This window comes from Mastigoproctus giganteus, chromosome 13, assembly GCF_048544385.1.
Source record: "Mastigoproctus giganteus isolate SK-2022 chromosome 13, ASM4854438v1, whole genome shotgun sequence".
Lineage (NCBI taxonomy): Eukaryota > Metazoa > Arthropoda > Arachnida > Uropygi > Thelyphonidae > Mastigoproctus > Mastigoproctus giganteus.
This window is the reverse complement of record NC_143587.1, coordinates 58,277,000-58,292,711: the sequence shown is the minus strand read 5'-3', so window position 1 is coordinate 58,292,711 and position 15,712 is coordinate 58,277,000. Positions and strand designations below refer to the sequence as shown.

The window sequence follows — 15,712 nt, the reverse complement described above, 5'->3', positions numbered from 1 at the left end:
AAACTAACTGGTCTGTAATTACTCGTGTCACCCTTCGATCCCCCCGAGTCCAAGGATGATCTCATAATTATGGCTAAGGGTTTGCTTAGTTGCTTTGTCGCCTCCTTTAATATAACTGGATAGATCCCATCCACCCCAGGTGCCTTTCTTATGTTTAACTTCAACAATTTCTCCTCCACTTTGCGCTCAGTTATTACAAAATCATTAAGCACCCTGCTACAATTTGATAACCTTCTGCCATTTTCAAACCTTAATAACTCCTCGTGTGAATGTAGATGCAAAATACTCATTCATTTTGTTTGCTATCTGAGCAGGTTCATCAACAGTTGAGCCATCGATCAAGTGGACCAATCAGATTCATTCCCTTCCTTTTAGAGTTTATATAAGTAAAGAAATCCTTGCTGTTTTTCTTAGCACCCTTTGCCAAAGATTTCTCGTAATCTTCCTTCGTCTGCCTAACCTCCTTTGTGACCTGATTACAGACTAGCTTATATCTGACACAGGCTTCTGAGTCGCTTGATAATTTATATGTATCCCATGCATTTTTCTTCTCTGTCACAAGTCTCATTAGTTCATTTGATAACCATTTAGGCCTAAATCTTGAGTAGTATTTCTTAAATGGTATGAAACTTTTAGTAACTTCCATTGATTTTAACTACTCCTGGAGGTAACTTGTTCCAATGATTACCATATCGCTGGCTAAAGGAAAACTTCCTGCAATCCCTCCACTCTAACTCATCATCCTATAAATTTATGCTCTCCTAATGTATTCATGCCAGGCACATAGCTCATCTGTACCCTTTAAAGAGGCTTTGCTGACTTTCTAGGTACCCAATATACCCATACTCAAAGTGTTCCAAATGTTTTAATTGTTTTATACACCAAGATAGCTTTGCATTTATAAACACCCTAACCAACACTTCATTCATAGAATCTGCTTCCTCTACATGAATGGAGAGCCTTTATATAGAGGGATATGCAAAAGATTTGTTGAGAACAAGAGCAGACCTATTTTTGTTTGCCCTTTAGTCTCTAGCAGATGGACAATAGTTTACAGTATAACTGATTGGTTTGGAAGTATGTTCTAGGATAATACAAAAGATCTCTCTTGCACATTGAGGTAGAGCCCGTTCTGCAAAAAAAAAAGGGGGGGAGGCATAGTGGATGGGAACTTATAGGTAAAGCACGTCATTTCTGAAATGTGACAATTAGTTCACGAATACAAGTAGATGAAATCAGACCTTAATGGGTATGGTTAACTGGAGATCCAGGCAATACTCACAATGGACTCTGTTCTTAACAAGTGTTCTAGAGCCGTGCTACTCAAATTGTGGTCCACAAACAGTTTGTTACCGGTCTGCAACAAATTTCCAAATCATCGCAGATGTTACCCCTTTGTGACAATTTCTATTACTGGTCCATGGTGGATTGAAAAAAAAAAAAAAGGAACTGGTCCTTCACCACAGATAGTTTTGAGGAGCACTGTTCTAAAGTTCAGGTGATAGAAAGATCACTATTCCAGAAGAGCAGTTCATAACTATTATATAGATCTGTAATGGGTGAAGTTCACAACTCAGTTTTCTCTCCACAGCATCCTACACATGATCAATACAATTCACTTAAACGGATCTGAGCTGTCACTTCCATTGAGGAAATATTCTTGCACTAAGAAAGTCCTCCATCACTTGTACCTATTGAGATGAGTAACATCATCATTAGAAAGAACCTGGATTACTGCAGCCACAAAAAAATCTAACATAAGGTTCAAATACCTCACAGCAGTTGCAGCACTTCTCTCACAGGCACATCTTTGAAAGAAACTATAACTGCTTAATATGCCTGCCCAGATCACCTCCTCTACATTATCATCTTCCTCTGATGTTTATAAGCTGGCTTCAGTTCCCTTTCCAGAATATATTCCAAGAACTTAACTGTGAACTAAATCTGTCCTCATTTATGAACACTGCATTGGACTATGCATCTAACTGATAATGTTCACGACGCTGGTTGAAATGGGGATGAGAAGGATACAAATCATGGGGTGCCTTACAGAGGCCAGAGGTAAAATCTGGTGTGAGACAGTCTATCCTGAAGCAGTTGGAAACCCAAGAAGACAGATACTGTGCTGTTGTCTCCCTAAGTTGTTTAGCAGTTAAAGTCAGATACTGGTCAACTTTGTAGCACCTCACGATACTTCTGGCTCCACAATTGGGATATCACATTTGGATGGATATTTGGAATACTCACTACCTCTGCCTGTGATTGGCTTGCTTTCACCCTGCCAATCCCTCTGCAAACAAATCACTCATTTATCAGTGATTCATTTGCAGGTATAGACTGTGCATATGAAATGATGTATTACTCTGATGTGCTTGGTATCTCTACACAATTGAATAGAGTGATGCATGGCCAAAACACTACTTAAAATCATCCTATATTCCTGTACTTTTTATCACAACAATATACATATGTGCTTATTGGTCGGTTATTTAATCTAAATGGGCAATTTCAATTTTATTTACAAAGGGTAAGTGTAGTGAGAACTAACACATTTGGCTGGCTAGTATTTGTTCTGTGATGATAATATGCAATTAGATATCCTGTGGCTACAAGCAGAATTTGTTGTAATGTAGATGTTAAAAAACTTTTTAAGCTATAATGCCATGTAAAAAGTTTTATTTATCCTTGCCATTCATTTTTTACTTTAATGTACTTATTTTAGACAGAAACCTTATGCTATGAAAAGAATATTTTTTTGCACATGGCATGGCTATTTTTATAAAACTTCAGCCAAAACATATTTTATAGCTTTTATCCTGAAGTCTAGCAATGAAAAAAACTAAATACAACTTTTCAGTTTAAAGAAATAGATTCAAAGTAAATTAAAACCAAGAGTACACACACAAGAGGAAAAAAAAGCAGAGGTAAGATCTGTTCAAACCAGTGCTATTATTTTATTTACCCTTCATTTCTGTTGAGTGTCAATGTACATTTTTTTTTTTTTTTTTTTTCCTTCTTTACAACTTTCTACACATTTGTATTTTATTCAAGTAAACAATGCACACTGGTTCTATAAACATGTATTTAAGTACTTGTGGTGTTCAGTAAAGTGTTTTCATAGCACACTAAGATTTGGATTTTGGAAGAAAAAATTATTTACAAATTGTTAATTTTTAAGATGAAGCAACTGAAACTTAAATATATTTTCAGCTTATGTATCAAAATTTTGAAATCCAAATAAACTATCCTTTCATGCCCATTAGTTGCAAGTTAAATATTATTAAAGCAATTTTATAAATATATTTTACTACATTCATTACTAAATTCATTAAATAAGAATATTCAGAATTTTGTTGGAGGCATTTTCTAATTGTATTTATGAATGCCTATAGCTATCCAATGTGACTATCTGTATAGAATATATTTATGGTAGCTATAAAGGATTTAGATACAACTGAGCACTGATGCCAATCGATTATTTGTCACATGGAAATAGTAAATCCAAAAATAATGTTACTGTAAATTTAAGGTTTCTTCTTTCAGTAACGTGAAATAGTATGTAGAACAATGTTTAACAATTTTTTAAATTAATATATATTTTTGCTATTTTTAGCTTTACATTCCTGGTTTTAAAATGTTAAATGTAAACCTAGTCACTTGCAATTAATAGCCATGGAAAGAATTTTAAACTTCATAATTATATTAACAAAAGGGGCATTTTTAATACAAACAGTTACAAAAATCTTATTTGGTATTTTTCACTTAACTGGAGCATATATATAGGTGGTTTAATTCGACAATGATAACAGTAACAATTAAACAAGGCTTTTACATATTACATTGTCCTACTAATTGGCACAATTTAACCTCTTCACGATATTTGTACAGTATAAGTTAGGAACATTGTTGTTCAGTAAATTATTAATCACGTCTGTATTTCCACTTCTTTGAAAATTTCATTTAACGAAAACAAGGAATTCAGACAAGGTAGATCATTTTGTAACATTTTAATAATATATATGTGTATATATATATATATATAGCTTTTGCTTTAATATACATTGTGTAAAATCATCTTGATACATATTTACAGCCACCTACAAGCTACCTTGTAGTCAGTGCAGAAAATGCTCTTATTATTAAATACTTTTGGGATGTTTGAAGATGTAATATTTCACAGGTGCTGAACAAGATTTCTATATAATGTGCATGCAACATATAGGGTCAGCATATTTTCCACTTAGATTTGTCAAAAATAAAGGGATAAAAATAAGTAGTTAAATATTTGAGTGGCATATGCTATGGTTAAAAAGCTGCTAACAAGTTTAAAAGCTACTAACATAAGAACTTGATCCAACTGCAATAATGAGAAAACCAGCACAGCTTTCCCCCCCCCCCCCCAAAAAAAAAAATCAACAAATAAATTTTGGCATATCTGCAATTGGTTGTGATATGTTTATGCTGCAGACAATACATTCCTCTGATTGGGCCACACAAAATATTTTTACCAGAACATATCTGTATAGATAAAATTTATTCACTGAAATAATTTCAAAGTTCACAATTAAATTAATTTACTCAGTTCTCAGTATTTCTCAGATTAAAAAAAAATAAATTTTCATCTGACTTCCAATTCAAACATTATCAGCAAAAACAGTCAGTATACTAGGATAGAATATAATGATTCAAAATACTATGAGAGTTATGCATGCAATACATCAATCACTTTAAAACTAATCCATCCTTTAAAAAAAAGAAAAAAAAAGCCTGCTCACTAGCTAGAACTTGGAGTCTTCAACTATACAGAATAAAGATTTACTATTTATTGTTGTAACAATATTCTCGGTATTTATGCACTTGAGAGAATGATAAATTAATTAACATTTATATTCTGCTTATTAAAAACTAGTGTTCTAATTTATAAATCTTTACACAAAAAAATTACAGAGAATGTTTTATCATCGGCTGAACTGTATCAAGATGCTATTCATTTAAATGAAGGATACAACACAATCTATCTCAGAAAAGTAGCCCAACATATTCTAAATTACATTGTGTAAAAAAAAGAAAAAAGTTTATTCTGAATTTTCAATGAGTCTTGACTATGTCCTTCATCAATACAAGTCATCCCAATTCCATAAGTAACAATTTCAAAAACACTTAATATTTTGATTTCTACTATCGAGGATAACAGTGACAAGAATTTGTCCGTTCCTCAAATTCTCAAATCCTCCATATGTAAATAACTCCACCTAAGGAGAAGCCTTTGCAGAAAATATAAATGCACAACTTTTGATAGCATGCAGTCGTTTCTTGAAGAACATGATTTATGCAAAGGTTACGAAAACATTTTGAATAACTAGACTAAAACAGTAAATATGTTAAATACAAAGTAGAATTTATAAAAAAAAATTCTTGAAAAAATGCTAACAAATCTTACAAAACCTGGTAAATTACATGTATTATATAGTTATTTTTTTGTTACACATAACTGCCATAATGCTCCTTTAAAGTACTTGTGTATGGTAAGAAGCAACCATTTTCTCCTTATATTTGGTTATGAATGTCCACATATCACTTACTCAACAAGATTTTCTGCATGCCTTTAAAGCACTTAGAGCCAGACAAAAGTACCAAAAAACAGTCCCACAAAGTTACTGAACATTCCAAATAACTATGTTATTCACCAAAAGTAGCTGCAACTGATGTGTACTTTTGCACATTTTGTCTGGCATTCAGTTAAATTATTTCATTGTATATGTGTGTGTGTGTGTGGACATATTATATATACACGCACTTACATATAAACAAACCACACAGCCTGCAAAAGTTCTAAAGACCACAAGTACTCAAGGTGTTTTAAGGACTAGTTTATTTACAACAGTATATACTACTCTTTCCATTCAGCTAACTAATCTCTCCACAATTATTTCCACACTTCACTTAGGGATACTAAGCCACAATGCAGAAAGAAAAAACCTTAAACTTCATGTACAGGAAACTGCTACCTGAGTTGTGCAGTAATGCCACCTACCTCACTTTATAAAGCCACACAAGAAAACGAAGATCTTAGTTTCACTGGACAAAAATTGGCAGCATTTTGTTGCATCACAGTATGTAGTGTAAGGAGAGGAAAGACTTCCATCAAGACCAATGCAGCTTTATTCCACACTCACGCACACACATATGCATGCATGCACACTCGCATACACACCTTGAAGCAAAAGCTGCATGCTGTATTTGAACTTTTAAAATATACACTGACCTTGTCCCAACACCCAGATATTGGCTGCTGTTTACAAGGCAAACTGATCAATCTGGTGGACATTAACATCACACTATAGCTGAAAAAGACTTACAAATGCTAGCACCATTAGTGCAGCAGTTGATAATGTGATGGCCCTCTGTCCCACAAAACTTTGAGAAGGGGTTACCCCTGCTTTGTAATTAGAAAAAAAATTCTCTTGTCAATAAAAACAAGGAATATCCCAGAACAATTCTAAATAATACTACTGTGGTGGAAGATGCAGACAGAATGGTATAAAAAAACTAGTCTCAAAGTTGCATAATATTTTTCTTGTGCAATTACTATATGATTATTAATGCTCTGCAGAGCTTTGTATCAACAATCTCAAAAAATTTACATGATTTGTCTCTGATATCACACTTTTGAAATATTAGGCAATTTCTACAATACACACACATACATATAGACAACATACATATCAAAGAAGGAGGTAGAGGACTATAATGGTCCACTGATAAATTTATTGCCACCCTTATAGTGTTCCTAACGATCACAAACAAAATTCAACCTACCAGTGAATATCAATCAGCTCTAAATTAACCTCCTCTCTTTCTTTGTCATTTGTTACCAAGTTAAATATATTGATCCTTATCCTCACAGATGTGCAAGGAGTCGTTAAATCCATTCTGTCTGTACCTGCCTACACATACTTGGGGAAAGAGTGGATGACATGAGTGGACAGCGGATCTGGATGGATGATGCATGGTATATGTACAGTAATGCCAAGTCTCTATGCCTTTGATTCACCACCATCATGCGTGATGGTCCGCTCCTTATAGTATATTTCTTCTGTTTCCTTGTCACATAGTAATAGGAGGATGGCACCAAACAGGAAAATAGCTGCACCCCAACCCACACCATAGGCCCAACCAAACTCCCATATTTGTCTGTTGCTGTCTTCTATTTCTGAAGCAAAACAGGCTGGGTAAATTACAAGAGCAATCAGGATGGATAACACTAAGATGGAAAAGGGGAAAAAAAGAAAAACAATTATTTTTCATATAGATAAACATTTTAAAATAATTATATTTTTGCTAATTTTTTTTCTATCTGCACCAAGTGAGTGAAATCATAGTATTTTAATAATTACTACTAACCTTCAAACTAAACTCAAACTGAATAAAACTTGACAAAACAATATATGCAAATTTCCCTTTGGGCAGGTTTCAATTTTGAAAATCCCCTCAATACTTTTTACAAGTATTTTTACTGATTATCAGGTATTACCCATTTTAAAACTACATTTACATTAGGAGTTTATTCTTATGTAAATGCAGAAAAGTAAAAATACAGTAATGTATTTGGAGCTGAAGTCTTTGCTTATTCATATCATTATTTTGTGAAATAAGTTTTTGCTTTCTTAATTTTACATCCTGGGAACCCACTCATTATAGATTAGCAACTTAATTTATTTGACCACAGCAAAATTATCCAACTTAAATATCGTTTCACAGAGATCATATACAAAGTATTAAGCTTAAGCTAAGTAACTGAATTATAAAACAGTCATAATATTGTTTTTGTTTTCATTTGTCCAAGAATTAAGTAACTGATATGTGCCAAAATAGGGTATTTTTGCAATTTATTTACTTCAATGCTTTACCACTAATTGTGAAATTAAACAAGGGTAAGCTGATTTCATTTTATGTAGTAGGAAAAGTAATTTAAGATAATTGTGTAAATTTCAAGTGGCTATACTATATAATGAAAGGAAACATCTTTGTCCCCAAAAACTGACTCGCTTGCTTCTCATTGTCATGGCACAAGTGTTTTCTCATGATGGGATTGATGAAATTGCCCGAGTTATTCTGAGTATTCAAACCACATAACACGAAAATCAGCCTGTGAACATACACTTCTACAGACAATACAGGTCTGAGTGATAAAGCTGCAGTGTCATTAAAATAATAATTTGAATTTAAGAGGATTGATGTATTTTAATATTGCAGATTTCATTTTCTAACAGTGAATAAGAAAATAGTGGTACTGTTGTCTATAAGAAGAGAAATTAAAAATGGTAGAAATACTTGATAACAGTGAACTATTGAGGGGGAAAAGTCACTTGTAACATAAGGTGTGTGTTTTGTGTGTGTGTGGAGTGGAGAGAGAGATAGGAGAAATTTGTAGCTAATTTTTATTGTCAGTTGTATTTATAGCATACCTAATTCATCAGATTTGTTTTATTTAATTTTTAATAAATGCTAGCTAATAAAAGGAATTCTTCTGCACTGTATGCTCCCCCCCCCCAAAAAAATTTAACTACAGATTAATCAGCTTTTTGATTAACTACATGTTTGCAGTCCCATTTGTGCCAGTTAAGCAAGAATTCACTGTACTGAAGAAAAATTACATTATACAGCTCCTCTAAAATGTAACAATTTTGAAAATTTCTGTTGGCTTGTGGTGGCAATGCACCACAAAAAGTGGGAGGAAAAAACCATAGAATTTTCTACCTACTTGAAAAGCCTACAGGTGTTCTTACCATACCTTTTAGAGTGCATCTCTGCAAACTGATATTTTTGTATGGCATATATGCTCTTTTACATTTGAACATTTTATGACAAAGGTTACATGTAATTCAAACCTCATAATTCAAACAGTGGCTAGATCAAACAATGGCAACCACACCTTTGGCCAATATGAAATGGTTCGATCATGCTTGAACACCTATGTACCTGAGAAGTTCTGTTTAAGCTGGAAAGTACCTCATCCTTCCTCACCTCTTGGTTCTGGGTCAGGCCTATGATGGGAATGATCCAACAATCCAGCCATTGGACCTCTTTCCATTGTTACAGAATCCAAGAATGACTGGCAATGCACTAAGTGCCTATTTGATTAGCATTATGTGCTTCAGAGATGTACTTATGCCATGGGCACCAAGATTGCCCAACCCTTTACATCTGGTGAGTGCACTTATTATTAGCATATGGTGCAAGGAAGCTGAGGCTTATGCTGCACCAGCCAAAAAAAGATTCCCGAGTTACCCTGAGAGAAAAGAGAGAGAGAAGTAGAAAGGAATCACCAAGAAAGAGAAGAATGATATATCCAGCTCAGGACCCTGGGTGTGCCAAGCCAGGGTCCTGATGTGAATTACATCCACTCTAGAAAAAAAAAAAAGGTCCAGAAGAAGCAATTGGGAATAATCAGTGAAGAAACAAATTGTTTCTTCACTACTGTATCACGGTGGATCTCATATCTTGCAGTCTTTGACATTCTTATTAACTTTTGTGGCTAATACTTTCCTCACACTAATACAAGTTTTTAACATGTCTACAACACTACCTGTAAATAAGGTATACAGAGGCCATTAAATGTAAATAAAAAAGTTATCTACCAGAGTGCCATCAATGGCAATTTTAGTATTCCTCAATTATTGAATTTCCTTTTTTGAGTTCCATCATTAATTGTTTTGTTAAGGAAGAAGTTTGGCCATAAAATAACACATTTTCTTCCAACCTAATTTATGCAATTATTAACAATGAATTTAACATTAGCAGAGCTTTCTGTCCAATTCTGACAGCATACTATTGTCACATGCCAATACTATGCTGCAGTTTGTGCTAAAATTGTATATCATGGCTCACATATACAATTTGAGCGCCAATAATGAAGCATGTAAGAGACATCACTCCATTTTACATATAAAATATGTAAAATGCCATTTTATGGCCCAATTCAATACTGAATAAAGGTTCATTTTTTTGGGCCAGTGTGTGTATTATCAAATACTAGTCTTTAAACAGGTTTTACCTCACACTTTTTTTTTTTTTTTTTTTTTTTTTTTGTTGTTGCTTTATTCTATGTATTCCCTTCACATTTACCCTTTAACTATGTTTCAAAATCCAAAACTGCTAGGTGATGCCACCATATTCATTAATATCAAGTCAAATTGATATTATGTTTGCAAGCATGTTTTCTTGCTTAGGGATATTAAATATTATTTAAATTTTTTGAATACTGATTCAACTTTATTCACTCGAATCTTTACCTTGTATTTGATATTTATAGTTGATATCACTGAAATTTGTAACTGTTGTTTTGTATTTTATGTTATCATCAACTTCAATTACTTCTTGTCTTATATATTTTGAAAATTTTTTAAAATTATTATTCTGTTCTATTCAGTTATATTTTGCACTTCATTATACAGTAAGCGCCAGTTATAATGATCACTGGTTATTAGAATCAGCCACTTTATAGAATCAAATTTCAAGGAACCGATTCAAATCATTAAAATGCACTACACTTTTTTTGGTTATAAGAATTGATTTTGAACACCTTCTGTGATAGTTTTTAAAGCACATTTCTGGAGGTCACATTTCTAGAAGTCACAACCATAAAATAATAAAAACGATTTGCAGTTTTCGGTTTATTGGGCTTTTTTGTTCATACAATTCGTTATAAATGAGTAGTAACCTCTAACTTCTTGCATTTGCAATAATACCAATACAGTCAGTCTTCGTATAACACGTGTTTACATTACACGAATTTGATCATACACGATTTATAAATAGGGGAACAATATCTTATATAACACGAACCGAATTCGCTCATGCACGATTCGCCTTTGTGTTTACAAGAAATGGCAGTCGAACGCAACACGATAGGAATGAAAAGAAGATTCTGAAAATGTATTTGTTTTTTATGTCAGTGAAGGGGAAACACGTTTCACCATAATAACATAAAAGCCCACACAATTCCAGCTATCGGTATTATCGCAAATGCAATTAGATCGAGTTTACTACGAGTTTATAACAGATTCCACTAGCAGAAACACAACTGGAAATTGTTTTATGGTAATAACCCCTAGAAATGTGCTTTTGTAAAATGTGAGGTGTTAATAGTGTATCTCTGCCTTTACGGTGTTGTTTATTCAGTTGCTGCCGACCTGACTAGCCGGGTGGGTAAAGTGCCTGCCTGGCAACCCAAAGGTCGCGGGTTCAAATCCCGCCTTGGGCTTGGATCAAAGTACTGCAAAAACCTTGGGAGGTGCATTATGGCCACAGAAGCCGATGTGGCAACAACTACCAGAAAAAAAAAATATATATATATATATATTCAGTTGCTACACGCGTGCAGCTTTGTTTATGCGTATCAAGCGCGCCTCCTCGTTTTGTAATTGTGCTTTATTCCCTAAAAATGAGTAAAATACCTAAAAGGTGTTAAAAGGTGTGAAAAGGAAGTGTCCTGGTGAAGACACTGCAGATTCAGAGAGGAAAAAGAAAAGCAATATCGATAAACAGAGGCGGACTGGTCAAAAATTCTTATCCGGGAAAATATGTAGTGGCCTCATACTATGGTTTATGGCCAAAATCACACCGGCCTCCGGCCCACCGGTAAGGCTTATGGCCAGTCCGCCTCTGTCAATAGAGAAAAAAATATGAAATTGTGAAACGCTTTGAGCGAAATGAAAGACCATGTGATATTGCACGTGCTACAGACCTAAATGAAGCAACGCCGAGAATTACAAAGAATGCAGAGAAAATAAAAACTTTCATAGCAGGAACAACTCAAAGTGTAATTAAAATCCATTAGATTAAGACAACACAAAGAATTGGAAGAGATGGAACAGCTGTCATCTGTTTGGATAGAAAATCAAACAAAAAAAAAAAAAAGTTTGCTTATGATAGAAGCAAAAGCATTAGCAATATTTTATTACGTAATAGTCGTAATAAAATACGTAAGCATTTTATTATGATTATTTATTGTGTTTGGTCATGTTTTGGTTACAAATGTGTGTTCAATCTTGGGTGGCTGCACTTAACCCTATTTTTCCCATAGGGCCTGTTGTTTATATTGCACGGTTTTGCATTGCACGAGGGTTTCTAGGAACAACTATTGTGCTATACGAGGACTGACTGTAGTTGGAATTCTGGGTGTTTTTACATTAATATCACGAAATGTTTCCCCTTCACTGAAATCTGCTCCTCATTCCTATATTTAAAGTTCATAAACTTTTTACTCCATATCTCACTTGCACATGTGTTAGTTCCAATTTGTGCGTGCTGTGTACTTTGTTATTGATAGATGCTTATCTTTTTTACAGCGTTTTAAATTTTACTACCCAAAAAATGTCAGTGAAAAGAGAGTGAATTTGAGTGTAAAAGATAAGTTACGAATTATAGAAACGTGGCAAATTAAACATAAGCAATATGTCTCAAAGGGAAGCAGCAGTAAAATTAGGAGTGCCTCAGTCACCTTTATCAAAATTATTAAATTTTGCACCAGACATCAAACACTAATGTGAAACCAGAAAAAGGAAGTGTGAAGAGAAATGCCAACCAGTAGATGAAGCTCTGTTCATTTGATTTAAACAGGCCAGCTCATTTAATGCATCAATCAATCGTAGCATTCTTCTTCAAAAATGCTAATGATTTTTCAGAAAAACTACACAAAGAGTTTAAGGCAACAGATAGATGGCTGACAAGATGGAAGGAGAAGCATGATATTGTTTACAAAAACCTTCAGAGAAAAACAGGATTCCGATGGTTCTGCAGCTCATGGCAAACTGTGTTAAGCAATAATCCTGAAGACAATTTTTAATATAGATGAAACAGGATTGTACTACAGGGCTACCCGAGACCATTGCATGATTTTTAAAAATTCCTCTGTGTCTGCAGGAAATATGATCAAAGACAGGATTAATGGAAACAATCAAGATGAAGCCATTAGTTATAGGCAAGAGGAAATTGCCTAGACATTTTAAAGGAGTAAAACAGCTGCCTGTTGAATATGCCAATGCATGGCTGACAGCTTCTTTATTTAAAGATTATCTTCGTAAATGGAATTTGCAATTGGATAATTATATTTAGCATTAGCATTAGCATAAGAAAAACAAAAAAAAAATTACATTGGTTTTGGACAACTGCCCAGCTCATCCATCCAAAGTTGGCTTTCAAAAACATTAGTTTTTTTTACCTTTGAATAACATCACTGATTCAACCTCTTGACCAGGGAATAATAAAAACTTTTACGACCATCTACAGATCGGATAAGAGGCGAAGAATCATCCAGTCTATGATGATGGTTCAGGAACATCATCCAATATCACAAAGCAGATAGCTTTTCTAGATGCACTTCATATGACAATGAGTGCCTGGAATGAAGTTTCCGAAACATGCATTAGCAAATGTTTTTAAAAAATGTGGATTAATTGTTCATGATAATTAACTAAGTCACGATACTGATCACATTGAAAAGCCTGAAGATATGGGTGAACAGGAGTTTAATGAGTGGGTGGACATAGATGGTGATCTACAAGTTACTACAGTTTTAACAGATGAAAAAATTGCCGTCTGTTATTAATAATTCTGCCAAGGAGAAGGAAGATGAACCTGAACAAATTCCAGTTACAAAACTGGCAAACTCATGAAGCTGTCCTGAGAAGAGTGTTGGAAGAAAACTGGTGCAAGTGATCATGAATATAGACTGTTATACAATACTGAAAAATCTATAAATAGACTTTGCAGTGATAATTTAAAACAATATAAAATAAGTGACTATTTTAAATTATAATCATATTACAAAGTGTTATGTTTAATTAATATGTATATATTAGTTAAGCTATGTATATAAGTATAAATCTGTGCTTTTTATCTCTATTTTTATAGTCTGTGGATAATATTCGGCGATTTCGTTTATTGGAATCAAAATTCAATTTGCAAACATGATCACTATAACCGTCGCTTACTGTATATTAAATCTTAATTTCAACTCAGACACACACACACCCACACCAAGACATAATACCTAATTATATTTAACAAATACAGTCAGAGATATACAAACTGTATCTTAAACAAAGTTGGGATGAATTGAATTTCAAATTTAAAGAACAAAATTATATTTCATTGCAATGCTCAATCACATGTATGTGTCAACAGAAATTATAAAAATAGAAGTAATGTATAAATTTGTATAAAACAGTAGTAACACAAATGTATAAAAAGAGGTTTTGTGAAACTTTTACAAAAACAAAAATCAATTTTTTCTGATGTTATAAAACATTTCAGATGAAATCAAGAGAGTTAAAAATATACACTAACAGTGCACAAGAAAATTTTAACTTAAAAGGTCAAGTAAAACATAACAAATTTATATATCAATCACTTACATGCACCAACCATGACATAGAGAGCATAGCGATACAGAGTGTACTTGCGTGTTGGATCTTTACTGCAGAGTCCACATCCTGTCATTATAGTTGCTGCAATATCCATCAGAAGGGTGATAACACACAAAGCTGCTGCTGTCTGGATATATGCTATAAAAAATTGGGGGTCAAAAATCAAAATTAAAGCTAATTGTGATTCAAATGCAAACTGCATTTTTGTTCTCTACTAACCAAATTTAATTACAAAATATGCCTAATATATATTTCACAATATATCAAATATTGCACAAAATGGAAAATGTCAATGAATATTGATTTACATATTTCCTTTCTTTCTTTGTTCTCTCTTATGAATTTTTTCATCTTATACATAAATAAAAAGTTATATTATGTACACCCCACACACTAATATTTTTATATTAAAATTTCTTTTCTTAATAAGTACCAGAGTTGACAATTCTAAACTAGAAAGATTTAATGAACCCATACTTTTAGTATGGATGGCATTAAAGAGACAAATAAAAACTTAATGTTAGATTTAAATTTGAACTTCTGCACAAATATCCAGGAGATAAGTTTACAGCAAGTTTATGGTATAAAACTAAATAGGAATAAGTCTATTCAGTGTATTTGAAGTTTAACAATGAAAAGATATTTGTTGGCTGCCTCAGTATTTTTAGAAATGGAAGAATTAAAGATGCTAATTCATTACTGCATTTTTTTCGTTACCGCATTTTTCTGTATCCACAGAAAAATGCAGTAATGAAAAAATTGAGCATCTCTGTGGTAAGGAGTAAAATGAGTTAGCAAAAAAGGGTCACTGATTGGTATCACTTTTATAGATTCAAGGATTTTATAACATTATTCAAAAGTAGGTTTATTTAGGATTTTTGAAAAGTTTGTTTTCTGTACAAAAAGTCCACTGTAGTTGGGAATAATGCCAAATGCAAATAGCAAGCTGAATGTAGCTTGCTATCAATAACTGAATCAATAACTAAAGAAAACCTATAATCAAGCTGCCATCCTTTCTTCAGCATGCATCTGGGCTGAAGAAAGCTTGGCTAATTCTGAACTTGTTATATATGCTGTTTGCTGTTAAAAATATGAATAAAATAAAATTAAATTAAAAAAAAGAAGTAAATTGAATAAATAATTATAACAACTATTGAATAAACTAATAAATTTTAAAATTTTGGTTATGTAGAAACAGAATATTTAACATATCTGCTAATCACCCTCACACTCATTTAAACATGACAGTGTATATGTCAACAGTACAAATGTATTTGAAT

The 15,712-nt window shown here is 33.1% G+C and overlaps 1 protein-coding gene across 2 annotated transcripts in view; it reads right to left on the bottom strand.

The window, feature by feature from the left end:
* Positions 1 to 5,489: 5,489 nt before the first annotated feature.
* Positions 5,490 to 15,712, bottom strand: part of LOC150076083 (transmembrane protein 47) — a 258,710-nt gene continuing 248,487 nt past the window's right edge. For both annotated transcript variants that reach the window (XM_090387032.1, XM_090387031.1), the window contains 2 exons: positions 14,421 to 14,570; positions 5,490 to 7,264 (listed from right to left, as the gene is read on the bottom strand). In XM_090387032.1, the coding sequence (XP_090243158.1) occupies positions 7,038 to 7,264; positions 14,421 to 14,570 (377 nt within the window). In that variant the 3' untranslated portion in view covers positions 5,490 to 7,037. The remainder of the gene's footprint in view (positions 7,265 to 14,420; positions 14,571 to 15,712) is intronic.